General features: G+C 51.9%; 3 protein-coding genes and 1 pseudogene across 9 annotated transcripts in view; 2 read left to right on the top strand and 2 right to left on the bottom strand.

Moving 5' to 3' along the window:
- CSNK1G1 (casein kinase 1 gamma 1) overlaps positions 1-8,100 on the top strand; it is a 160,361-nt gene extending 152,261 nt beyond the window's left edge. For all 3 annotated transcript variants that reach the window (XM_045201122.2, XM_024568374.3, XM_024568373.3), the window contains one exon: positions 2,265-8,100. In XM_045201122.2, coding sequence (XP_045057057.1) covers positions 2,265-2,319 — 55 coding nt within the window. In that variant the 3' untranslated portion in view covers positions 2,320-8,100. The remainder of the gene's footprint in view (positions 1-2,264) is intronic.
- Positions 8,101-10,403: 2,303 nt separating this feature from the next.
- Positions 10,404-17,460, top strand: PPIB (peptidylprolyl isomerase B). Its single transcript, XM_024568169.3, has 5 exons — positions 10,404-10,647; positions 11,316-11,429; positions 13,459-13,552; positions 16,339-16,523; positions 17,121-17,460. Exons 1-5 carry the CDS (start codon positions 10,429-10,431, stop codon positions 17,241-17,243), a joined length of 735 nt encoding a protein of 244 aa, XP_024423937.2. The 5' UTR covers positions 10,404-10,428; the 3' UTR covers positions 17,244-17,460.
- SNX22 (sorting nexin 22) lies at positions 11,450-20,841 on the bottom strand. Of its 5 annotated transcripts, none has more exons than XM_053928626.2 (7): positions 20,680-20,841; positions 20,247-20,330; positions 19,732-19,836; positions 19,146-19,240; positions 18,755-18,787; positions 18,447-18,514; positions 11,450-11,715 (listed from the first exon to the last, which is right to left on the bottom strand). In XM_053928626.2, exons 1-7 carry the CDS (start codon positions 20,752-20,754, stop codon positions 11,705-11,707), a joined length of 471 nt encoding a protein of 156 aa, XP_053784601.1. In that variant the 5' UTR covers positions 20,755-20,841; the 3' UTR covers positions 11,450-11,704. The 5 variants fall into 5 exon arrangements, with proteins under 5 accessions (XP_053784601.1, XP_053784600.1, XP_053784598.1 ...); XM_053928625.1 differs by lacking the exon at positions 11,450-11,715 and adding an exon at positions 13,550-15,715; XM_053928623.1 differs by lacking the exon at positions 11,450-11,715 and adding an exon at positions 17,437-18,050.
- On the bottom strand, positions 11,731-13,447 carry LOC112311582 (WW domain-binding protein 1 pseudogene; annotated as a pseudogene).
- Positions 20,842-26,589: the final 5,748 nt, after the last annotated feature.

The following is a 26,589-nucleotide window of genomic DNA, read 5'->3' as shown; positions in this document are numbered from 1 at the left end:
GAAGAGCACTTAGTGGCTTGTGAACAGGGAGAACAGATCAAGTTTCACTGCCCCATGTTAGGAACTTATGGTCATCCAATCAAAGAATCAACTGGAAGGAAACCTGCAACCCAGAAAGAGTTCATCACGTGCCTGCTTTCTCTTCTGATAGTAAGACATCTGCACGGAGCCAGTCTGGGTTTGGTCTGGCTTTGACCAAGTTCATGGGTCCTGTTTCCAGTCATCACCACAGACACCAAAGAGTTGAAGAGCAGGTTGTAGGGTCTGTTTCTTGTGGAAAGAATTATTAAAAACTTCTGCTACTGTTAAAGCTTTAACTATAGTAACTAGCAAAAATTAACATTAGGGCCCTAAGCCACAGCTCACATTCCCCTCCAATCAGGTGAGCTCGGCACCGCACAGCAGGCTGTGACATGCTTATGAGCAGACATTCATTCTTATGACTCGCCTCAGAGGCGGTGAAAAAGAAGTCAGGTCATTTGAAATGGGCTAAATACAGCATTTCAAACTCTTTTATGATTGCCGTTACTTAAAAACACAAAATCATCTTAGCACCAAGAAGAGTAAGAATAGAAACTGGCTTCGGTGTTGGTGACCCTCTGAAGTCATGGGTGCGGGAACAGGTAACTGACCAAAATGCTGGTGCGCCCGTGGGGCCTAACCTGCCTTATTTAATGCTGATTTCAGGACATCCGACTTGGAAAATCTCTGCCTTCTGAAGCATGTGTGTCCAGATAAAGATCATTTTATTTAAAAGAACGCATTCAATCTCCAATACACATGACACTTTGTTTAGTGCCTGTGTCCATGCCCACTAGTGGTACCTCACAAATGTCGTTAATACTCTTGGAAAGGTTTAAGACCCCCTTAAGAAGCTCCTGTTTCCAAAATCCATGTTTGATTCATTCAGATGTTAAAGCCCGTTACGTCTGTGCAGATGTCTATTTTTGCATTCTAAGAAACGTTCTTTGAATTTTTAATAAGTACCCCAGTGGGTGTAGGAAATACCAAGGGGTCTGACTGAAAAGGAAGGAATCTTAGCTACAGTGGAGAACTGAGGGGTATAGGAGGTCAGCAAGAGTTCTTATTTCCACATGAGTATTCCTGGCGTTGAACCTGGAAGGATTGGGAAAGCAACTCAAAGATAGTTTTCTCAGAAAAGCCTTTCTTTCAAGGGCCCAGCAAATCTGAGTTGTACTTCCAACTTTACTCCCCTCCCTCATCACGCATCTTTGACTCATCCATTACCTTCTGCCTCTCACATTCTCATTTCCCATGTGTCAGCGTCCTGGAAAGGACGTATCTTTTTGCACCAGCCATGCTTCCGCCCTCATCACCCCCATGTGGACTAGTCACTGCCCGAGCAAGGGGTGCTCTCTATTCCAAAGGCAGGAGTAAGGAGGGGACACTGGGCTTTAGGGATGTGCCAGTGCTATGGCTGTGGCCCAGCAGGCAGCACTGGGAGGGCTCATGAAAGGAGCAGGCCCCAACCACCACCCTGAACAGGGCTGGTCCTATAACCCAGTCTGGCACAGCAGCAGCAGTGTCGGAAGCTGAGTGAAGGAGGACCTGCCACCAGATGCCTCCTTGTGATCTGCTCCTGGGCTGTGGCATTGGTCCTCTCTGAATGAAGCGTGAGCTGTGCTGATTTCAGTCAGGATATCCGGTCTCATGGGTCTCACCAGTGCTTCTTTTGCCTACTCCAGGTAGCTCTGTGGGAGCAGGGATGGGGATAGAGAGAATCCTTATACCTTCGTTGGTAGCATCGTGAGATCCTCGTAGAGTTCCAGGCATCATACTCTCTGTGGGGTTCGTTTGCCTTAGTTTAGCCTCCATTCCTGCTGACCACTGCAGCTGCATTAAATAACTTTGCCCTCTGTATCAAGGGGCAGACAGTGCAGCCTATTCTTACGCAGCCCTGAGGACTCCCAGCCTTGATTCTGCAGAAGGATGAGATATCTGGGCAGGGTGTTAGACTAGGAAATAAGCCTTATTCTTCCAAAAATGCTTGTTTCTGCCCTGCCTAGCCTGCAGCATTTTGATAATTAGGCTTGGTAGCTGCAGATTGAAATGAAGCCGCTATTTCCCTTGGCTTTCCTAACAGACATTGCCTGCTGCCTCCCGGATGTGCGCTGTAGATGGTGGGCGGCCTGTGGGTGGGTGTCAGGGAGAAAATTCCACCCCCTGCAATAAGCAGAAGCAGGCAGAAGTCTACTGAAAACTGCAGGCTCTTACACTGACTTGCAATGTTCCTTGTGCTTCAGGTGCTGCTGTTTCTTTAAGAGGAAAAGGAAGAAGACTGCTCAGCGCCACAAGTGACCAGTGCCTCCCAGGAGTCCTCAGTCCCTGGGGACTCTGACTCGATTGCACCTGCAGCTCCTGCCATTTTCATTGGAAAGGACTCACCTGTCGGTGAGGGTGGAGATCCAAACCAAAACCAAGAAAACATATGCTCCCCGAAGGAGCCAGTGTGGGGCGCCAGAGCCCAGTGGGTCAGTGGCTGTCCCCACCTGCCTAAAGCTCTGAGCAGGTCCCAGAGCTGCTGCTCCTCCACTGCTTGCCCTTGGGGCCACCTGGTTGTCTCTCCTTCCTATTGTTTACAGTGAAGGTGTCATTCACAAAAACTCAAGGACTACTATTCTCTTTCCTCCCTTTAGTTTACTCCTGGTTCTTGCCCCACCCTCAGTCCTCTCCAGCACTAAAGCTAGTGAGTGAAGGCTTTGTCTGCTGAAGGAACTCAAGAGGCTGGGGGTTCAGCCAAGAAGGTAGGAGGAAGATGGCAGGCCTGAGCTGGAAAAGAACCTTCTCCACCGACCAGGTGTCTTTGGCAGTATGTCTCCCTCTTCCTCTGTGCCTGCGCATCCTCCATCCCCAGCCGGCCAAGGGGTGCAGGTTCCTCCCTCCTCCCTCCCGTGAAGTTACACTGTAGAACACAAGCTGTGAGAAATCTGCAGTCTACTGTCCCCATGTGTTGGCGTTCTTAGCTTTCTTGACAAGCGGACTCTATTCTCCAGTCAGTGGTAGAACAATGCAAATTGTTCTGAGCAAAGGAAAAAAAAACTGACTTTATTGCACTTTTTGTTTTTATTTTATTTTATTTTTTAACAGAAAACATGGCAGATGCATATTGTGTCTGGTTATATTGGGAGTTTTATTTTTTTCTGTTTTGAGGGGATGGGGCCAGCCAAGCCATTCAGAGAGAACATGGGTCCAGAGGACATTCTCTGTGGAAAGAGTTGGGTCGGCAGCACCCAGAAGAGAAGAAGCCAAACTCTATGTCATTCTGAGTAAGCACTCAGGTTGGCACGGAAACATACTTGAATTTTCATTCATCTTCTCAGCTACTGAACACTGTCCCTACCAGAGCCCCTCGACCTCATCAGCCTGCAGTCTGGACAACCCAGGTCTCCAGCACGTGGGATGGGCCATCCAAGCCAGACTGGAGCGAGGAGACGGTTCATCCCAGAGAAGGAGATCACTAAAAAATCTGAAACATCTGTTTCCTCCACTGCCAGGGACTTCCAACTAGATAGCCATGTGACCTCCTTAGCGACTTAAGTGACAGAATTAGTTATGAAGCGGCCACCACCATATTGCCACTAGTGGACAAAAAGAGGAGGAAAGTGAACCTGCCTTCCACCTGCCAAAGGAAACTCAGGATTTGGCATCATAGGGCCAGGAAATAAAATTGGTGTGGAGCTGAGTTATAGCATTTGGCTATAACCAAGCACCTGCAGATTTTCTCCGAGCAGGTCCACAGTAGCCAGCTGAGGACTCAGTAAGTGGGGCTGTAGGGAACAGGAGGGTAAGATTAGTTGGTGCTGGAAAACTCCAAGGGAAAGGAGACTGAAATGAAAGCTCTGTAATTATCTTCTCAGTTGGACATAAATTCTTAACAAATAAGATGGCCACGTGGCTAGAGCATGCTCCCCCCAGTAAACTCTGCCTCCCCTCACGGTGTAGTCACATGGCATACTACCATGAAGGGTCTTGGTTCCTCATTCACCGCTTTAGAATTTATGAGTGTACGGAGTCAATCTTCACGTGCTCGATTTGCATTGGAGTTCAGTGGCTTACTCGGTGACCTCACATTCCAGATGCGATAGAGGAGAAAGGATCGTTTGCATCAGGGAACGAGGTCTTGTATCTGGGAGTGGAAACAGCTAAGCACGCAGGACAATGACTGGTGACTTAGTCTGGGGTGTTTGAGGACACAGAAGTCGTTGCCCCTGACTTGAGGGGTCGGGCTGTCATTTGGACTGCAGGGTGTGGGGGTACTTGCTGGTGTGTGGAGCAGAAAGAGCAGCAGCGTAAAACAGAGTTCCTGGGCTTCCCCTGTCCCTTCCGGCCGTGGCCAGGAAATGTTATTCTCCTGGTTTCAAACCTGATTAGCTTATATAAAGATTGCAATATTCAATTTCTTTAAAAGAAAATTTTTCTGTACACAAAACTGAGCGGAGGTGTCACACCCCCATTCCCCACAAGGATTTTGAATATTGGGATTTGTTTCCTTGACATTATCTAGTAATTAAGGTGTAATCATGGAAACTTACAGAGTTTCTTAATTGGTATTTGGGTGACTTTTAATTTCCTGTGTAGAAACTTTTTCATACCTGTATAGAAAAAGCCTTGCCCCCCAAGGGAGGGCAAGAAGAAATGGTGGCAGAGCCTGGAGCCTCTTGGCACTCCACACCCCACTAAGTGCCTCCCCGCCCCCTGCTTCTGCAGGAAAGCAAAGGCAGTGACCAGCTTGGCTGCAGGGCAAGCCCCCCTTGCAGCTGGGTTGTGAGTTCTTTGGTCTTAAATTTTTTAAAGGCTAGCTCTTGAGGGGTTGAACCTGAGCAGTTTTGGGGGCCCTTCCTGATGCATTGTTTTCACTCTGTGCCCCCCACAAATCTCCTACTAGATAACGTTACGTTCATGACAGAGGAGAAGAGCCCCGGGGCCGCTGACACTCCAAAGTGGTCCCATACCCCTGAGGAATTCTACTGTGATTTTCTTTAACGTTAAAATAAATGAATACCTAAGGAGTAATTTGGCCATGATTTCCATCCCCACCAGCACCTCAGGGCTCCCTCCTCTGTTCTGTTGCTACAGTTGCTTGGCTGTATGCCTCAGCCAGGTCCATGGGGTTGGGCACTCCCTCCACCCACCACCCACCCAGATCCGCTTGCCTGGTAGGGTTTGAGCTTTCTTCATTTTCACAACCACGATGCCTGGAGAGCTTGTTCTCTGGGATTGATGCAGTTATTTCTGAGTTACCAGTAAGCACTAACAGCATCTGTTCGTTAAAAAAAAAACAACCCATAATATAGACTCCATTGGGAGTTCTCCCAGGTCCTCCAGTCCTTCAGGCATTGCTTCGTGAGCAGATTGAGGCAGGCAGGCCAGGAATCCACCGGGGCACAAAGGGTCCTTCCCTTGTGACCAGAGCGTGACTTGTGGCTGTGAAGTCAGCATGTAAGGGTTGGTCACTTGCAGGGCACGCCTTGGTGCTGCCCAGGGACCTCACCCCAGACTGCTCTGCGAGGGCGGGCGGTGCAGGCTGCAGCCAGAGTGCTTTCCTCGCTGCCTTACTGCTCTCCTGCTGTTTGGGTCTGTTGGGGAGCAAAGAGGGTCTGGACAGCTACGGGTTAGGTGACCAGGTTGGCCTTCAGTGAGAGCTCCACTTTGGAATGCAGGGGCAACAGAAGACAGCAGGGTCCTGGGGTTTACTGTGGAAGTGTTGAATGCCTGTTAATTTCCAGTGAAATCCAAGTACATAGACACAGCTCCTGCCAGTAGCCGAAAGAAGTGTCCATTGCCTTTAAAGTAACTTCCAACTTAGTTCACTGGAAATGTACGCTGGTAGTACATATTTAATGTTGATTGTGTTAGTAATCACTTTTAATGTTAAAAATATGCAGTGATGGTTTGTTATATCAGAGTGGTTACTGAAGATCATAGCCTTAACTTTTTATGCAAAAGAGATAACTCTGTATGTGCCCCTTTCCAGTGAGCGAGCATGGCCTGCATTTTTTAACAATAGTAATTCCATAGCAGCCTAGACAGCATCTTCTCAAAAGAACTTGATCATTCTTCTGATGCATCTCTCCCCAGTCCACATGCTTCCTGTGTCCCAGTTACCTCTTCCACATTCATACCTAAACCCATTGCCCGCTCCCAGTGAGTTGCCCTGACGTTACCTCCTGTGTCGAAGCCGCCACGTTAGGGCCAGAGTTTCTCAGGCTGGGACTTGCAGCGCCATATAGCCAACATTGCCTTTGCCAGTTCACTGCCACCATCCCCACATTGCCCCAGGGTGGGCAGGATTCCAGAAACGCTTAGGGAGCCAGAATAACTAGGCACATCGTCTGCTTTGGCCGCATAGGTAACAGGCACTTGTCTCTGGGGTTCTTGCTTTTGCTGATTCCAGGGCTCGGGCAAGTTCTAGGGGTTGATGGACAGTGACTCTCAGTCTTCCCCATAGTGGGTTGGTGGGAATCAAAATGGGATTCCTAAGGTTTTGTTTTGTTGAGGGGTGTTTTTTTGGGGTGGTGGTGGGGGTGTTGATTTTGTATATGAATAAGGAAAGAGGAAACCTTGGCCTTTCTGAGGGCTTGCAGAGTTTAGAGCAGTTTTTTAGCCACAAGTAAGAAATCTTGGAAGTCTGATCAAACAGTCTTAAGTACATGTTTTCCGTGACTGCTTTTGCAAGTAACTAAGTGCAAAAGAACAGGTTTCTTCATTGTATTCAAAATAGAAAGTAGGTTCCCTGGATATAGACAGTAGTAGTGAACATATTTCTTCAAAAAGCAACCAGGAAGTCCACTCCAGTATTTGTAGATCTGCTTACAAAGAACAGTGATTGTGTATTCCATATATTTCTAGTTTGATTACCAAACTTGATGTTACTAAGAAACCTCAGTTCAGTGGACAATTTATTTTACTAGTTTCTTTCTTTACTCCTTACAGTCATCTTTCCGGTGCCATCTCTACCTTCAAAGTCTCAGCGCAGAGGGTTCTCCGTGGTAATAAAGGAGGGTGCAGTGCAGTCGTCCCGTTAACCCCCAGGACAGCTGTCCTTACTGCCCCTGCACCCAGAAACCCCCTCTTTCAGGGCAGGTGAGACATTTTCAGTGTTCCTCTTCATGAGCTCCAGACCAAATTCCAGGCCAGCCCTTGCACCGAAAGCTTTTCTTAAGAGGTTTATCAATCTGTTAGGAATGTCTCAGGAAAGATGAGCTATTTCTTTGGGGGAAGATATATTTACGGATGGTTGTGTGTGGTTGCATTTGTACACTTATGTGTGTGCTCATTTGTGTGCACTTCACTTCCATAAAAACTCAGCCCAGGCTGCTGGGACCATGTGCTCCTGAATATTCTAGGATGTAAATAAATAACAAGTGAGCTTCTCAAATTAATGTCATGGCAAGCTGGCTCTGGGAACGAGCCCCATTTATCAAGCAGAAGAGTAAACAGCAGAAAAAGATAGAGATGAAACCAAAAATATAAAAGCCCCCAATGGAAAATAATGTTGATTCATCAATTCCCATTGGATATATTACATGCTCTAATTTATTATATTACTATTTTATTTGTTTCTTTAATCTTTGCCCATTGTACTTTAAAAAAGATGTTGGGGTGTTGGTTGCAATTTTTTAAGACTAGAAAATGTATAAATCAGCTGTGGAAATCAGTTTTAATTGATGTGTAGATGTGTCTGATCATTGTTAAATGCTTTTTTTTTGTTTTTTTACCTTTTAGATGTGTAATGTTGTTTCATAAACTCTGGCACTGGTCACAAAGCTCAGCTGTGAAAATGAAACTTGTAGTATTTTTAAACATGAATGTCAATTTCAAGTGTATTTGAAATGATTTCTCCAAGAGAGATATTTGTTACATCATTAGGAAAAACTCCTCTGCAGAGGAAGTAGCCTTCTTTGGAGAAAATGGAAAATGGATCTTGATATTGCTATCTCAGAGTAGCCCATTTCCTAGGGCACCATGGAAAACACAAATGTGATCTTTAAGTATACCTCTTCCCCAATTTGGGGAGGAAAGGACTTAGTTTGCACCCTTTTTGTATGTAAAATAAAATGTTGTACCTTTCTTGGCTAATTTTGCTTGTTTGGATTTTGTCTGGTTTTTATCTCCCCTGCCTCATTTGTAACTAAGAACCTGACTAGGACTAACTTTGATAGGATTCAAGCCTCCAGTGAATGAAAATAGTGTCTGATACTGTGGCACTCATTCCTTTGGGCTAAATATTGCCTTCTCCTGTGGGTCATGTTAAAAATAAATATTCCTGTCCTTGTTAGTGTGGCTCAGTAGATTGAGTGCCAGCCTGCAGACCGAAACGTTGCTGGTTCAGTTCCCTGGGTTGCAGGTCAGGTCCCCCAGTTGGGGGCGTGCAAGAGGCAACAGATCAATACTTCCCTGGCACATCAATGTTTCTCCCTCTCTCCCTCCTTTCCCCTCTCTAATAAATAAATAAAATGTTTCTATAAAATATATACATACTCCTGGCAGAATTTGGACATTCATCACTGACACTGGTTCCAGTATCCTTGTGGTTTTTGGGTGGTAGAACTCTAGGAAGTTGGGATCTGCTCTGCCTAACAACTTTGAAATAGTAGCTTTGTAATTTTGTTCTAATGAGGAACATCTATAGAGACAGAAGGTGTAACTGATGTGCAATATAAACTCAAAAGGGTATATATTGGCCACAAAAACAGCTGCCAATCTGGACATGATGGGCTGGTTGCATTTTTTTTTTTCCTACCACATTCAGTTGCTACTTAATGACTTCCCTCCCCCACCCCCACTGGTAGGCGAGCAGAAAAAACTAAGATCTTTATGAGAAAAACGACACTAAGAGCATTTTATCCATCAAGCTTGTTTTTTATTCTTTCAGAAGTGGTAGCATGGGTGGGAAGAAGGCTGTTTTTATGCCATTTTAGAATTTGTTCCTCATATTGAGATGACTACTTTGAAACCAGAGTTTGGTAAACGTTTTTCTCAGTGGCTTTAGTAGCAGAAGACGTGATTGGGGAAAAAGGCTTGACAGACCCGAAGAATTAAGGGGAGTGGAATTGTTTGGGAGATTGTATTTGTCAGTGCAACAATTTTACCTAGAAAAACCTCCACCTGATTGAGGTGGTCTGGATTAAGGTGTGAAGATTAGAAATAGCAAATGTCATTCGTGTTACGGCAAACTGTCTGTTGAGGCTCTGCAGCCAGCATGCAGTGACTTCAGTGCAAAGGAAGGACAAGTTAATGCCAGTGGCCATGCATAACCCCAAGCCTAGGTCAGCACCTCATGCAGAGCCCAAACTGCAGTTCAGCTATAGAAACAGAGCCATGCTTAGCTACAATGTGAGCTGTGAAGACCAGGAATTTCTATAATGTTAACCTTTAAAAATAGTTAAGATGGTTAATAATGCCATAGGTCCACGTTTTGGAAGCATGTACTTTGGGGTGTAAGACTTCCAGCAATGAAGTATGTATGTTGTAGACTGGAACACCAAGTGTGTGTGAAGACCTGGAATAGTTCTGTGAGGGCACCTAACAACTACCCGGGACTTTTCTGAAGGTTTCTAGAAAAGGGAGACGAAACCTCAGGCCGTTGCATATATTACTTCCCACCTTGGGGCTAATGTGACGCTGTCACACTATCACAACCATTATTTGTGGAGCACTTAGCCCTGCAGCAGCGTTGGGGGAGCTATAATCTAAGTGCAACGCAGTGGTTGCTCACACACACACACACACACACACGGTGTAGTTACTTGGGAAAATAGGTAAAGAAAAGTGGAAAAACAGTGCACTCATACTGCGGTAAGCACAGTAAGATTACATAAGGGAAGGAAAAGTGAATGGTAAAATAGCATGAACTAAGTCAAAAAGTGGGTTTTGAAGCAGGTTTTTCGACGAGTACAAGGAGCTGTATAAGGTCGTATTCTGGGTGAGCATAAACGCGCTCTGAGTTTTTGGAAACTACCACGCTTAAGCCCAACATGGTGTTTAATTGGCCCAATAAGGGCAATTGTGAACGTCCAACCCTACCCACGCGCTTCCTAATATAAAGTACCAGCCACAACTCTCCAAAAGTCTTCCCCTTCCGTGAAAGCGGGAGGGGGGGCACGTGGTGTGCTGCTCTGCATGCTGGGTTTTGTAGTTTCAGAAACCCAATCCCTGCGCTCTTTGGGGAACACTGCCTTCGCGAGCTCCTTCCTGTGGGTGGGCATTTCGGGAGCTGGGGAGCCAATGAGGCGGCAGTAACGTGGCAGCCCCCCACGAGCCCGCGTCTCCGCCCGCCCCATCAGCGAGCCGGGCTCCGCCCCCCAGAAGGACCTACTATCCGTCGCCGATCCACAGGGGGGAAATGAGGCTAATCTCCTTTCTGGAGTCCTGAAGGAGCCCCGGTCCCCCCCACGGTCTCTCTCGATGGCGGCGCCTGTGCCCACGCCGTCTTGCCCCCACCTTCTTCCGGCCCTTGGCTGCCTCGGCCCCGTTTGCTTCTCCCGGTGGATGCTGCGCCTCTCCCAGCGCAACATGAAGGTTCTCTTCGCCGTTGCCCTGATCTTGGGCTCCGTTTTCTTCCTGCTATTGCCAGGACCCTCTACGGCCGATGAGAAGAAGAAGGGACCCAAAGTCACGGTCAAGGTCCGGCCTCCCTTCTCGAGATCTGCCTAGCAAGGCCCTCCGTTCACTGCCTGGGGTTGGCCTGGATGTCCTCGGATTTGGCTCAGCCACTCCCTAGTTTCCCGGCTGTGGCCTCATGGCACCTGGACGGTCTTCCCCCATTCAGACCACAAAGTGACCCGGACCCTCCCCGAAATCCCTGCCCTGACCCACGAGTCGGCCCCTGGGTTTGCCCAGCTGGTCCGGGCACTGTCAGCCTCAGAGAAGCCTATTTGCAAATACCCTGCAGTGCTGGCGAAACGGTGAAAAATCACGTCTGCCAAATTGTGTATCCTTTCTCTAGTTAGGTCAGATTTTAGCCACTTCCGATTACAACGCACAGCAGTTTAGTTTAAACTTGCGTGGTATTTTTTAATGCTAATACCTAGAGCCTGGGTCCATTATTTATCTAGAGCAAAGGTTCTTCCCCTGTCGTCTAAGGAGAGTGTAAACACGTTTTGAGGGAATGGGTCTGGAATTTTCATTAGATTCTCGTAGGGTTTTTGTCGCCACCAAAATCAGTTTCAGAAACACTACTCTTACAATAAGGATCTGTTTTCTCTGCCATCCTCTGGGTAGCTTCTTGGGCCCTCCTTTCCCTAGCAAGGCTCCTCTAAAGAGGCTGAGTTTAAAATGCTCTTTTTTCTCAGGTGTACTTCGACCTGCGAATTGGAGATGAAGATATAGGCCGGGTGGTCATAGGTCTCTTTGGAAAAACAGTTCCAAAAACAGTGGATAATTTTGTGGCCTTAGCTACAGGAGAGGTAAGTGGCTGGAGCAGAGGTAGGCCAATTCAAACCACGTGAAGCTGACAAGTAGGGCTGGCAGCAGACAACACAGGGCATGGGCCGTCCACAGCAGTGGCCCTCAGCACCTACTAACTGTCGCCCTGTTGGCAAGGGGAACCCAGTATCATACCTTTTTCTGTTGTTGCTGTTCATCGCTCTTCAGTGAGTTCAAAGGCTCCTGTGTGTGTCACTGGGGGTAGAGCTGGCACAGTCCCCCAAACATGGCTCCTCTCCTTAGGACCTCAGCCCTTTCAGGCAGATTCTAGGAGGGCAGAGAGAGGCCAAAGAGAACTCAAGGAATTGGGACCATGGCTGTTTCCAGTGGGCAAGTAACTCACCCAGACTCCCCAAAACTGCTTGTGAGATATGCCCTCACTGGAAGCCAGCCCCACAGAAGGAACTGGGGGTATGGGATCTGGGGATCTAGAGGCAGTATTCAAGGGTAGCGGTCCCCCGATCTGGCCGAGTGTCACTAGCCCTAGCCTCCTTGACTGGCTCACCCTCGCTGGAGTCAGGACAAGGTCAGAGCTCGATGACGGAGTCACCAGTCAGGTGGCGATAGTGATGGGGGGTTGTGGTGAGCCCTGCCCCATGCTCACCCTCCTGATGGTGGGGAGCATTCTGGTAGGAAGAAACACCTTCCATATTTGTTCCCTCGCAGTGGGCAGGGCAGCTAGAGGCGGAGGAGCAGGAGGTACATTCCGTGGAAACAGTCACAGGGGAGCCTGGGACCGCCGTGTAAGGAGGTGGTGGTGTGCCCGGGCGTTGGACCACATCCTCATAGGCTGGGGGTTTGAAGGCGCTGAGGAGGCGAAGGCCAAGCAGTGAACTGGCAGGAACAGGGCCGGCGCCATGGCGTGCCCTGTGGTAGGCCAGCAAGTTGATCTCACGGTGCCACTGCTGTTGCTGTAGCTCACCGATGACGTAAGCAGCAACCGCAGCTACAGAGGATGAAGACAGTCCAGAGCAGCCAGAACCACCAGAGCGCAGAGTAGTAGGAGCATCGGCCAGTCTCCCACAGTAGTGACCCCTCTCATGGGGTAGGGCTGGTTGTTCACTCCTGGGCACAGCTGTCCAAGTTGCTTTTGTGGCACCCGAAGTGCCCCCCAGGCCACCTCACTGCTGTTCTCACGGCTGGCCCAGCCAGGCCTCCACCTACAGCACCCTGAAGACTACAGCTTCCTCTACTGCCAGCCACCCCACACCTGCCACCTCTGCTGCCACCATCGTGGCCCCTGTCCAGCCCACCTTTGTTGCTGCCACCGTCAGTCTGCGGCCAGAGCTCCCATCTGGGCAGTGTTATTATATCTTGAGTTTTCTAAACCTAATCCAGAAATCTGGATTTTTCTTTTTGAGAAAATTTATCTCTAAGACATTGCAATAACCAAAGAAAGCATGTCTGTGGAAACTAGTTTGTGGTCTCTTAAGAGCAAGGGCCCCAGAGTTTTCCAGGTTTTAAGAAAACAACAGTGCCCTGTTCACCAAAGTTTGTATTCCAACTTGTCATTGGGTCAACTTTTTTTTTTAGGATTTTATTTATTTTTAGAGAGGAAGAGAAACATCATTGTGTGGTTGCCTCTCTGGCTCCCCCTACTGGGAACCTGGCCTGTAACCCAGGCATGTGCCCTGACTGGGAATCAACTGGCAACCCTTTGGTTCCAAGGCCGGCGCTCAATCCACTGAGCCACACCAGCCAAGGCTGCGTCCATTCATATAATTAGGAAAAACTGAGCGGGAAAAGGTAGAGTGTGCATTACATGAGGTAGAATTATAGAAAGTCTTGGAATTGTGTAAACGTAGAAGAATGTGCAGTCTGGCCTTTCCTGGACCCTCGTGCTCCAAGCCTGGCCTGTGGTCACTGCTCTCTCGGCACGTCGAACGATGGCGCTGGCCAGCCACGATGTCTCTCCTGTGAGCAGGAGTTGTGCGCTGGGTTCCTGCAGGGCCTGTTTAATGTCTGCCTGGTGCCTCGTGCCACCTCCTCACCTTTTCATACTCTTTCTAGAAAGGATTTGGCTACAAAAACAGCAAATTCCATCGTGTGATCAAGGACTTCATGATCCAGGGTGGAGACTTCACTCGGGGAGATGGCACTGGAGGTAACTCGGGTCCTGTGGCGGAGGGGTCTGTCAGTGCGGGTGGGGGGTTGGGCTCCGTGGGTAGGCACGGCCTCGTCTCCGGCTCTGGAGGCAGGCCTATCATCTGCATAGAGACCAGCTGCACCCTTCTCAGTACATGGGGCCCAGTACAAAGAGGAGGGAGTAGCGGGGGGTCAGGTGGACATGAGAGGATTCACCCAGCTGGCAGACTTGCTGGGCCAGGCCTGCAGCATTGGTGACTTATTGCAGTACCTCATGGCGAGAGGGGGGAAGTGAAGCACATGGGTAGGTGATTGCAGGTCGGGCGTGCTACGCCTGTGTGGGCAGACATGGAAGCTCCTGTGGGGGTGGGGGAAGTTGCTTTTCTTGGTAGTCTCCCATGAGAGGCCACTTGGCCAGAGCTGACTGCGTCTCCCCTCTGCATTACTTGTGAACATAGGACAGACACACAGATACCCTGGACTAACCCATAGGTCTCACCATACCTGGGTGCGTAGCCTGCTCTTCCCTCGGACTATATCTGCAGCTCCCCCGTCAACGAGTTCTTATTGAGCCGGGCTCTGGCAGGTGCCGGGGACACAACAATCGTGGGGCGGTGACTCCCTTTCCCTCTAATACCTGAACAGTCACGTCGGCTGTACTGCAGCCTCTAGGACTCAGGCTCTGCCCTCCGGTGAGCACGTGGGAGGGAAGAACCAGGAGAAGACACTAGGCAGGTTTCATAACAATACAGGATGTAAGTAGTGGTGGTGGCAGTGGAGCAGGAAGGCAAAGCAGACGTAATCCAAAGTGCCGTGTTCGTGGAGGCACACACAGTTGGGTGTCTGCCACCCTCTTGCTTTGCAACCTTGCAAGTGAGTCCTCTGGGCTTCAGTTTCCTCCTGTGTAGAGTGGTCAGAGCCACAGGTGCTGTGAGACCTTGACTGGAAGATCCCAGTGCATGCCGAGTGAGGTCAGCCGTTGCTGAGGGCTGACAGGCAGAGGAATGGCGTGGGGCCAAGGTGCTTGGAAACGGCATCACCAGTGTGAGGAGAGATTTGAGCGGTCCTGGCTGGCGGAATGGGAATGGGCAGAGAAGAGGCACGATGATGATGTGAGCCCAACCGTGTTCTGCGGCGGGAACTGGGCCGCAGTGGGGTCGGGGGAACGGAAGGAAAGCACACTGCTTTGTCCTACATGGAGTGAGTCCGCTGAAAATTTGAATCGAGGGGGAAGACCCAGCCACAAAGGAGTTTGAAGGAAAATAATTCGGTAGCAAGATTCAGGATGTGGAAGCAGGCGCAGGCAGACCGTTGAAGGGACCAGTGTAGTTGTCCCTGGGGTGGGTGATGTGGGCTAGAGCCCCAGGACAGGACGGCCTAGTGAGTGAGAGCAGAGATGTGAGGGCTGGACCCCCTTGGTTTGAGTTGCAGCTCAGCTGCTCCCTCGCTGGGGTCCCTTTAACCTCTCTGTGCCTCAGTTTCTTCATCTTTGAAGTAGCTCCTGCCTCATCGGGTGGGGTTTTCTGCGCGTAAAATGGCAGGTGCTGTTAGCGCTGTAAGCGATAGCCCTTACTGCCGTGGGGGCAGCGGGAATGGTGAAGAATGAGCACGGGGTGGGGGGTGCAGAGGAAGAGCTGGCAAAGGAACTACTGATGTCCATTGGGAGACATGACGAAGTATGCTGAGTTTAACCTGAAGAACTATCCCTTTAAGTTTGGAGCTCCTTGCATCTTGCTTGGGACAGTGGAGCGAACGATGTGGATTTGGGGGTTGTCTGGGTGTCGGTAATAACTGAAACTCTGCAGCTGTTTGAGATTTACAGAGATTCTCTCACAGACAAGCTTCCAGTCAGCAGCCCAGCCAGGAGCCGCACGCGGCAGTGGGAGAGGCCAGCGTCTTCCCGTGTGGGGCTGGGAAGCAGGCACAGGCCGGGGCCCCCACCAGCCAGAGTCTAGAAATTCTTGGTTTTCAGTCTTTTCCCACTTGCTACACAGAAATATCTCCCTGATTAGCATCAGTCCAGGGGACTTCCCAGCCTGGTTCCGTTCTGTGGAACCACAGGGTGAAACTAGGTGTACTAAAGAGGGAGAAAAGGTTTTGGAAGGTGTCTGGTGAGACAAAATGAAAATTTCTTCTTGCTGGGTTTCCCAGGGTCTCTAGTTCACTAGCTCAGTGTTAATCTCTAGAAGACACAAAAAGGAGGCAGTGTTTCTCCTGTATCTCAGGATCTCTGAAACCGTGTCTGCTCTTGGCTCCCTTTGTCCTGTACCCTGGCCCAGGCCCCTTATGGAGGGACACTGACACACATTCATTGTCACCTTTTATTTTCTGTTCATTTGTTGACAAGAGGCTCTTGACTTTCCAGAACCCAAGCGGCAGCTACCTCAGCCTCTTGTGCTCTCAGGAAGCAAAGCTAGTCAGCCACAACATTCCTCCTTTCTAGAGGGTTCTTACCCCCTCCCCCGCCCCTGCATCCTACACAGCACCTCTCTCCACCAAAATCCCTCAGAGGCAGGCCTCTCAGGCCATCGCCAACGCTGGTCTTTAATGTGTACCTTGTTTAAAAGCCATAAACTGCATTCCCAAAGTAACCCATCACGTGAGCTGTTCCCTGAAGCAACCTGGCCTGTCAGCGCGGTCTGGCTCCAAAGGCCAGTGCGGAGGGAGGGAACAGCCCATAAGCCCATGCACTACACTTGAGCCCGGGCTGGCACAGGGCAGGCCGAGACCCTGGTACCCTCACCCCAAAGATCTGTGTGGTCTGTGCCAGACCAGCTCCCCTGATCCGCTCTTGTGTGTTCCCAGGTAAGAGCATCTACGGTGAGCGCTTCCCCGATGAGAACTTCAAGCTAAAACACTATGGCCCCGGCTGGGTGAGCATGGCCAACGCTGGCAAAGACACCAATGGTTCCCAGTTCTTTATCACAACAGTCAAGACAGCCTGGCTGGATGGCAAGCACGTAGTGTTTGGCAAAGTTCTGGAGGGCATGGTGAGTTTCAGAGATGGGGGCTAAACCTGGGCAACCCTTACGGGGGATATTATAGACCTTGGGGGCCAGGGCTCCCTGTATTTTATCCTTACCCAAAAGGGAGCCCACAGATTCAGACCGGTGTTCATGTCTGCAAACCTGGGAGTGACATAAGAATACACAGCCGGCCTCTCTGTGCCCCCATGTCCTGCAGCCCCCCAGGCCCCAGGCAGAGGCCGGCCAGGCCTTGTTGAGGCTGCATCGCTGCGGGGAGCTCCATTTCGTTGCTCGGAGCGTGGTGTGTTTGCACAGTGCCGGAGGTGTACAGGGCACTTGGTACCCACTTCCCAGCCACCTTCTTCCTCCTCCTCACTTTTTGCCCAACCTGGGTTGTACTTCAGAGGATCAAACTGCTGCATCCTCTTGTCACAGCTGGGTTTTCGCTGCTCTGGGTCAGTGCCTGGCCATGGTTCTGTTAGGATATTGGTGCCTTGAGGTTTGTAGGCCGTTTGTCCTGTGGAAGTCTCCGTCCCCCTCGCTGCACGCTGGGGCCTGTCTGCCATGAGTGGTGGACCTCCTGACCCACAGTGCCTCCTTGTTTGTGCCTTTCCTTCCCAGGAGGTAGTACGGAAGGTAGAGAGCACCAAGACAGATGGGCGGGACAAGCCCCTGAAGGACGTGATCGTTGCAGACTGTGGAAAGATCGAGGTGGAAAAGCCCTTCGCCATTGCCAAGGAGTAGGCCCCGGGGACCTCTTCCCTTCGAGCGACTGTTTGGCCCCCTTGCCCTCTCCATGGGGGTGAAGCCAGCCCACCCAGGGCTCTGTGCTGCGCTGGCCCTGGCGCTGATGTCTGACAGAGTGGACCCCTCCCCTCGCATTCCACAGGGCCAGTTTTGTAACAGACTCCTACCGACGCTGACCAATTAAAAAAAAGGTGGTGTTTTTTAAAATATATAACCTGTGTATGTGCCAGGTTCTTGGGCCTTCGACACCTCTGCCCAAGTCTACGCCCCAACCTGTCTGGGATGCCTGAGGCAGCAGGTGCTGGTCTCCTTCTTAGGCGCTGGCCTGAACCCTCTGCAGGCGCTACCCACAAACTGTCCAGCTTTTGCTCCTTGCTTCTAAATTGCCAGCTATTGTGCCTCAAACTTTGCTTGCCCCCTGCTGGTGTAGGTGAAGAAATACGCCTGTGCCTTTTAGTGGCCTAAAGTAACTTTTTCCCTTTATCCTTATCCTCTGCTGTCCCTGCCCTGGCCTCAGGGCTGTAAGCCTGCAGGTCTGTCATCCCAGCCACTAGTGCTGACCCGGGGGTGGGTCAGTCTCTGAGTCCAGGCCAAGGAGGACCCAGCCCGTGTCTCTCTTATGGGGCTCACAAGATTGAGGCAGGTGACTGTCTTGGCAGGTGGTCCAAAGGCCTCAGGCTGGTCAGGGCATCGGCGGCCAAGGTGCAGGGAGACAGGGAGCCTCTGGCTGGGCATCTGCTGTGCTGGTGCAGAAGCCATAGAAGCCCTGGAGCACGCCATTTACCACAACATTGGGCAGAGGCTCTGGGATGGGAGGGAAACCAGAAGAAGAAGAGGAGGTATGGGGTGGCCCTGGCCTCAGGCCTGCAGCTCCCTGAGCCCCTGCCAAGGCAGCAGGTACCAGCGCATCACCTGAAATGAGGCCTGGGCCCTTGCAGTTCACATTACTTTGGTAATGCCAGGCTGGTGAGGAATGCAGACTGGGGAGCCAAGTTTATTTCACTGTGTCTGCTCCCTGGAGAATACAAAGCCGGCGACTGGGGCATAGGAGCAGCAGGGCAGGTGTGGTCCCAAAGGAGGGCAGTAGGAGGGACAAAGTGCCTAGGGGTCCTGGGAGCTGAGAAATGGCAGGTACACTCCTACTTCTACCCTACTGCCTGGACCCTAAATGGGGCTTATAGGTCAGAGGCACCCCCTCACCTGCAGACGAGATGCAAGTGTAGGGATCCCTGCAGAAGCCGATGACAGGCTGGTGGAGCAGCTGCATGCTAGGAGGAAAAGGGTGGAGCAGTGGAGGGTGAGGTGGGGCACAGTCTCCTATTGGGTAGAGACTAGGAACTGAGATCAACAACAACCCACAAGGAAAAATCAGCGGGCAGTGGTCTTGGGGGGAGGGGGTCACCAACAGGAAAACCTGGACCAGTAGGAGGGGTAAGGCAAGCTGCAGGCCAGCCTCCTGGCCTATTGCTACCAGGGGGCAGCAGGTGCACAGAGGGGCTTCAACTTGCCTGGTGTCATTAGGCAGGAACTCCCCCAGGGCTCTGAAAAGAAGAAAGAATGTGAGCTGCCTGGGGGTGCCCAGGGGAGCATGAGGAAGGGGTGGAGACACGGAAGACCAGAACTTCACCTCCCAGGGGGCCGCTGCTTCTATCTGTAACAGAGCTCAGTTCCGTAGGTGGCTGGGGTAACCACGGCTATACAAACAGCCCCTCCACCCAGGTCAGGAAAGCTGACGAGGGTGGTCATGTCTCAAGGTGAAATAACCAGGCTCAGGCCTGGCAGATGTGAAAAGGAACAGGGCTTGGCCTCTAAAACCGTCACCTGCTTGCTGCACAGAGTCCCTTTCCCCCAACACTGGGGACCCTTCCATGCCAAGCCATGGCCCCTAGAGGTACTCACCCCCAGCTGCTGGCTTTGGAGTCTGTAGGGAAGTGCCGAAGGTTCAGGAATTCCAGGAGCTCCTTGGGAACATCCGGGTTCAGGTACAAGACGCCCTGGAGAGGAGGACAGGGGAAGCCTGTATCAGACCCAGCTACGTGATGCATCCAGCCCAGGGCAAGACGAAACCACAGGAAGCCTGCCCAAATGATTACAAAGTTCAAGAGCACTGGGTATATGCCCAGGAAGCTACCTGGCCTGTACTCCCGCATGGCTGTGTGGGGAGGAGGGAAAGGGTCCCTGCCCTACAGCCTCATCACGAGGTCAGTGCAGGGTCTCACCCTGGAGGGGAAAAGAACTAGCGTTCATCGAACTGGGACCACTTGCTTGGGAACCAGGAGGCTGGTGGTCACAGTTCAATGAAAGTTAAATGCAACTGAATTCAATTAATTCTGAAATTACTGTTCAGAAAAATTAAGGCTTAGGGTGGGAAAAATCATTTCCACGATTTGCGTCCCACCTCACCACATGGCCCCACACCTCTCTGGGTCACACCTCTAGTCCAGCAGGCTGGGGTGGGGGGCAACAGAGGGAGACCCATGCCCACCTGGATATAGGCCTCCAAGCCCTGCCGCCGGTGCTCCAATCCTCTGGCCCTCCAGTTGGGCAGGCGTTTCGAGGGGAATTCGGGCACTTTGTACAGTTTCTTGATCTGCCAGGAGGTTACCGCGGTGCGATCACAGTATCCCAACTGAGCCCTTAAGTTCACTTCACCCTAGCAAGTGCCCTCCCCTGTCTCTTCCACCCTCCCTACCCCCAACTTAAGGCTCTGCCCTAGGACGGACCCGGGCGAGTGTGGTTGGGCAGGGGCGAGAGGCCCCAACAGCTCCACACGCCCGAGGGTGAGCCTGCAGCGCAGGGTCTTGGACAGTACCGGCTGAGACCTGCCCCTCCATGTCCACCCCGCTGCCCGCAGAGACGTCACTGCCCAAGACCTGAGCCCTCCAGGGACTCAGGTGATAACGAGGGAGACAGGGGCGGGGGCCGCAGCTCGTCTCCCGCCTCCCAGGACTGGCAGGAGTCGGGCCGGGGTCGGTCGGTGGGTCTGCGGCGCCGCCTCACCCGCTTGTGCAGCGCGTGGAACTCGCTGTAGCGCCTCGGCACGGTGTGTCTGCGCCCGCGGTACTGCACCTCCACTCGGAACACCTGCCGGGCGGGCGCGGGCAGGCGGGTGCGCGTGAGGCCGGGCGCCGGGCGCCCGCACACCCTCCCGCGCTGAAAGGTACAAAGCGGCCTTCGAGCGCCGCCGCTCCCCGGAGACCCCCCTGCGTTCCCTACACTCCCGGGAGCAGGGACGGGCGGACCCGCCCTCCACTCCGCGCAGTCCCTCAAGAGCCTGGACCGCCGTCCCCAGGACCGGCAAATCCAAGCGTCCCGCGACCCTCGGCACACTGTCCCCCGACGGCCTGGCCCGGGAAGAGGGGTCCCCACTACGCTCCGCGCGGAGAAATTCGGCGGGTCCCCGAGCCCGTTCTCATCCATTGCCCCCGCTCACCATGTGGCCTTTCTCTGGGCTCTGCCTGGGCGCCTCGGCCTCCGGCCCCACGGACGGGATGTGAACTTCCAGCATCCGCGCTCCAGCCTTTCTCCCCTCTTCGCGCGATGATCGAAGCTGTAATTCTCTTAGCTAGGCGCCGAGACCCCGGCAGGGCCGGCCCCGCCCCGCCCCAGATGGCCCCGCCCCTGGATGGCCCCGCCCCTGGGCGTTCCTTCGCGCCGCCGGGTCTTGCCAGGGGCAGATTAGGCTCCCAGGGGGGAACCGCCCCCGAGCCTGGTGCAGCTGCTGCGCGGGTGGGGGACGCGCTTTAGGGGAGAGGCTTGCGTTTGTCAACATTCACCTAGGGGGCCAACCAGGGACTTCCTTGCGTTCCTCACACCCATTCCTGGAACCAGGTGCCCCCAACCCCTTTCCCTCCACCTTCAAACTGGACCCCGTGACAGTGGCCACGCTTGGACCCCATCTGGTTTTGATATTCCCCCCTGTCCCCAGCAACCACAAGCCCCTTCATTCATTGTTTCGTTTTGTTTTATGTGTGTGTGTGTGTTTTTCTGTGTGTGTTCGTTTATTTGTTTAATCCATTCAACCTGCTCCAGGCCCAGTTTGCTGGGAAGAGGCAGTTTAGGGACCTAGGCTCTGCTTTGGGGGTCAGACAGCTTGTATTTCCTCAAACTGTGTAGCTCTGTGCTCATCTGTAAAATTAGAATAAAATGCCTCCCCTGGGATAGTGTATGAAAATTGAGATGATCCCCCGTTAAGCCCGCGGCAGAGTCGGTGTTGAGAAATGGCAGCCTGTGGGCTTATCCTGGAGGTGTAGGTGAGTGGTGCTGGTGTGCAGGGCAAAAGATGGGGAAGAGGGTCTGTGCAAGGTGGCACTGGGCTGCTCTTTCCTACCCCTATGGGCAGAGTCTTCCTGGGTGTGTGGTAGGATTTCATCCATAACTCTCTCACAGCCTGTGCTAGAAAAGGGTCTCTGCTCCTCCCTCCTCTCAGCCCCCCACCCCTTAGCCATTCAGCAGAGTCCACTCCACTGACTTCCTCAAAAAGGCCTGGGTGGGTGGTGGAGGGAGAGGGGGCCCAGCCTGCAAGAGCTCACACCTAGCAGGAGGCCTGCGGTGGGAAGGAGGAAGTAGAGTACCTGTCTCAGGGGGTGAGGCTGGGGGACCATCGACTTGCTCCACCCCCGCTGGCTCAGAGGTGCTTCCTAGCCCAGCAGAAACTCTCTGTTCCCATCTCTGCTGAGAAATGAACCCCAAGGGGGAAAAGCAAGGCTCGCCAATACTATTTTTTACACTTTTCCCCCCCAAATTCCAATCTCACAAGGGCCCTAGAATCAAGAACCTGAAACTCCCTGGAAGGGAAACGACCCACCATGAGGAGAAGTGCTGGGGTTTCATTTCCTGCCTTATACTTTAGGGCCCCCATCATTCAGGGACCCTGCCCTGCTTGCTCTACTGTCCAGGAGTCCCTTCCTGGGACCCCCCAACATCTACACTTCTTGGTCATCCATCCTAATGACTTTGCTCCTCTGCCTCTGTATCTACCACCTAGAAAACTGCTAGTCTCCAAGTGGATCGCTCCATTTTTCAGTGCCTCCCTCCATACAAAGTCCGTTCTCCACCTAGCAGCGCCAGCTGTCACCAAGGCATCTGCTTAAAACCTGGGCACGAGGCTCCAGACACAGAGACTTTCTTCCAGTTCCTCAGACCTGATGAGCTCTTCTTTCCTGCCTCAGGGCCTTTGTACTGACTCTTCATGTGATGGATTTAGCCTAACACTTCCAGTTCTTAGCCTAAAACTCACCTCCTCAAAGAGGCCTTCCTTCCTAATCACCTTATCATATCACCTTGTCAATTCCCAAATGTAGTTACTGTTTATCGGTGTCTCCCTGGGTTCTAGGACTCTGCCCCAAACTCAGCGCCATCTGGCCAGGGACCTGGTCTGTCTTGCCAGTAGTTGCCCCCATGGTGCCAGGTATGAAGTAGACACTCAAAAAACACTTGTCTGAAAGACTGTGTGAATGCATGGGGGAGTGGGGTGTTGGGGAAAGGCTAGGGAGAGGGCAAGGCCTGGGAGAGACGCAGGAAGGGAGCAGGGGTTGCCAGCGTTCTGAGAGGGAGCAAGTGTGGGGATAACCACAGGAATGCGTTTCCCACCGTCAGAGTTGGGTCTGCCTTCCCTCTCTTTCTCTTTAGATTGTTGTCCACCTTGACATTTGCTTAATTTTCCAGTGTTCCCGAGAAGCTGCAAATCCATGGATTTTCATTAGTTACATGGGGTGATTTGATACGAATGACTTGTAAAATTCCACAGCCTTCCATGGTGCTCAGGTTTAAATTAATGAAGAAAAAAACAGATCCACTTAAGATGTCTTTGGGGATAGAGAATAAGTTTTGGAAAATAGTTTCCTGAAAGGAGATGCTGGGAACCCCAAAGTAGTTACCAGTCAGAGGCCAAGGTTATTTTCTGCGCATGTGAAGTGTTGGTCAGCGTGGGATATGAGCCCTGAGCTGAGTCCCAGACTGTGTGATGGACGTGGGGCCCTTCGAAGTGACTTCCAGTTTTAGAAGTTGTTTCACTGGGGAAACCCTTGTCTTTTCTCTCTCACTCTGACCTGACATATGGATTTAATGTCCAAATTTCTGGTGTCAGAGGTACTGGTTGGTCACATTTCTTTGGCTGGGGCCTTTCTAGATCAGATTATCTGTGGGGCAGTGGCTCTCCAAGTTGGGCAAGTGTCACTAACAACAATGTGGCCTGTCAATCTCAGCAGGCCCTGACCCGTTTTCTGGACGTGTAGCCCTGGCATGGAGCCTCCAAGTGGCCTGGTGAGACTGCCTCTGCTGGTTGGGGACCACAAGGCAGACACCAGTCTCTGGATTCCCACAGCGGCCCTGTCTGGGAGCCGGCCACTCTCGCCCCACTGGGCAGACCTGAGGCCTGGGGGTGTGGACCAAGGCCCAAGCAGAAGGCAGGAGAGACTTGGGGGTGCAGGTGTCTCCCCTGACAGACCCCCAGTGGGAGGGGGCTGCATTTCCGGTCCTGGCCTGAGCTCGGCTCTCGCCCTCCTGCCGCCATCACGCAAAGCCCCTCACTGACACCGCTTTTGCTGCTCCGGAGGTTTGATTCACCCCGTTAAAAAAACAAACAGCACCTGGGCCTTGGGCTGGCAGCGCTGCTGGGCAGAGAGAGGCTGGATTCCTTTCTCCAGGCCGGTGGCCAGAGGTGGACTGGCCCGGAGGGGACCCAGCCCCTGGCGAGCCTGAGCAAGGCTGGGCGTGGCCTGCTCCTCCCAGGCCGGCTCTGGCCACCTGGGCAATCCTGGACAACTCCATGAGCCTCGGGGTCCCCGTCCGCGCAAGGGGAGAATTGTGCGCGCTGACGCACGCCATGCTTCTCAAGCATCTCGTGTGCGGCCTGGCACACAGAAATGAGTGTTAGTTATTACGATTTGACTAAATTATAAGAATTTGCCATTCAGTAGGCCAAAACTGTGGATATTTGCAATTATGTGACTCATTCTATATATTGTTACTGATTCAACTTTGAAACAGTAAAAAACAAACTCTACTATTCCTCTTTCAGTATCCTGAGATTGCAAAGTTAGCTTAAAAAAGAAACTACTAATTATTTCACTACTAACTCTGTGATCAGGATTTTCCGGATTTTCTCAATATTGTGCAACCAAAATAATGTGAAAGAATAAATTGGAAGGAGAAGTTGGTGTAAATTAGCGGCTGTCCTGTTCATTGTAACAGCCTCAGAGTACTTACTGCTTGCCTTTTAAATAAGCATTGTACATCTTATAAATTTGAAATAATAATAATAATAAATATTTTTGTTTTAAATATTGGACTTTGGTGTAGATGTCTAAAAAATAGTTCTGCTGCTAAAACATTTTAAATTATTGAGCTAGTCTAGACTCCACGTCACAGATGAGGACACTGAGGTCCGAGGAAGTGGGCCCAGGAGAGGCTGTGCTGGGAAGGCACCTCCGACAAGCATGTTTGCCTGAGCCCAACCCTGAAAGCAAAGTGAGGCTCAGGGTAGGCTGGTGACCTCCTTTTCAGGGGACAGCCCCTGGGCTTCAGCCAGCTGTGTTACTCCTAGGAGTCACCTGCCCCCTGCCCGGACAACAGAGGCAGCTCAGCTGCTTCGGAATACACGAGCCAGGGCAGGAGCAGGGGAGCTTGTGGTAACCCCAGTCACCGCCATCCAAGGCCACACAGCCTCGTGGAGGAGGCAGAGGCGTTCTGGTGCTACAACAGCTCCGAGCCCCTTGGAGTGATATGTGGGTGGACCAACCAATCAGCTCCTCTGGTTGTGCCCAGCATTCAGGTTCAAGGAACAAAGATGCACACAGGTACCCTCAAGTCATGGGGGTGTATCATGAAGAGAACTGTGGGACCAAGGCCTGCCTGAGGACAATGGGAAAGCTGGGCTGAAGGCCAGGAGGAGCTATAGCCCCAGGCCTCGAAGTCTGGAATGGAGGTGCTCTTGTCTGCCACTCCTGCTACTAGGCTGGGCCACACACTGCATGTCTGGGAGAGAGTATCTCACAGAGCTCAGAGAAGCTCAAATGCCTGCAAGGTCAGGTGAGTAACTTACCCTTCTCAGGCCTATCATATGGATTTATTAAGGTCTTTGAGAAAACAGTTTAGTGCCCTGACTGGTAGCTCAGGAGGTTAGCATTGTAGTGATACACCAAGTTTGCAGGTTTTCTCCCTGGTCAGGGTACATGCAAGAATCAACCAATGAATGAATGCATCGGTAAGTGGAACACGGCAAGGGGATGTTCCTCTTCCTTGCTCTCTAAAATCAATTTTAAAAAAGGCAATTTAAGGGGTTAATGCCTAGGTTTCTCTTATCCACCCCTGTGGATCCTGTGGGAAATGATATGGCAGACAAGCTGATTCAAGCAGATTGGGTTCGAGTCAGCTCTGGGGCAGGAGCCCGGGAAAGCTTCTCAAGGTCTCTAAGCCACTTTTGAATGGAGGTGATGATGCCCCTGGGCAGAACACATGGCAGACCCCACTATTAGGCCCTGGGGTGGGGAGGGTGCCAGGGGCGGTCTGGCCCCCACCCTGCACATGTTCCTTGCTGCCAGGTGCCATCTCATTTTCTGGTGAGGCTGCTGCTGTCACTGTGGGATGAACTGCTGGTTGGGCCCCTTGGTCCTCACTGCTGTCACTCAAAATGGAAGAGGAAGCTGAGAGCAGTCATTTAGAAACAGTCCTCACATCCTTTCAGAGAAAGCTTCTACCTCAGACTCAACAGGGTTTTCCTGTGGGTTTTTCTGAACCCAGATAAAGTAAGTCCTATGGATGTGAGAGGCCAGCTTCCTCTGGGCAGCCTTGGGGAGGAGGCGCTTTCTGCCCCAAAGGTCTGGTCATCACGCCAAAGGCATTTCCACAGGAGACAAGGGGGGCAAGGGGAGGCAGGATGGGAGGCAGATGGCTTCACCTCCAGCCCACAGGCCCCACCTGGGCACCTTAGCCCCCACCCTGCCAGCCATACTAAGGCCTACCGAACCCCAAATCAGGCCTGACTTCTGAATCTCTGATAAAACCCCAAGATCTGGGCCCTTAGGCTCATAAAACAACAATCATCAGAGCCTAAGGCGGCCATTGCCCCGCAGGCTGCCTTTGCGGGTGGGGAGGGCACCCAGAGGAGTAAGAACAACAAAGCAACTGTGAGTGATCGTAAGCAGGTCGGAGCCCAGGAGGCTAGTCTGGGACGTCACACTGCACAAAGGGTGAGAAGGACCAAGGTCGGAGAGGATGGATGGCGAAGACAGCGCCTTGCCAAGAACCATGAAGGAGGCGGGGTTCCCCTTCCATTCTGGGGGGATGGACAGTGCACCAAAGAAAGCTTCCTGGAGAATGTACGCATAAAGTAGGCCTCAGG

Source organism: Desmodus rotundus, chromosome 7 (genome assembly GCF_022682495.2).
Source record: "Desmodus rotundus isolate HL8 chromosome 7, HLdesRot8A.1, whole genome shotgun sequence".
NCBI classification, from domain to species: Eukaryota; Metazoa; Chordata; class Mammalia; order Chiroptera; family Phyllostomidae; genus Desmodus; species Desmodus rotundus.
Note: the sequence above shows the minus strand (reverse complement) of the source record. Positions and strands in the feature narration are given on the sequence as shown.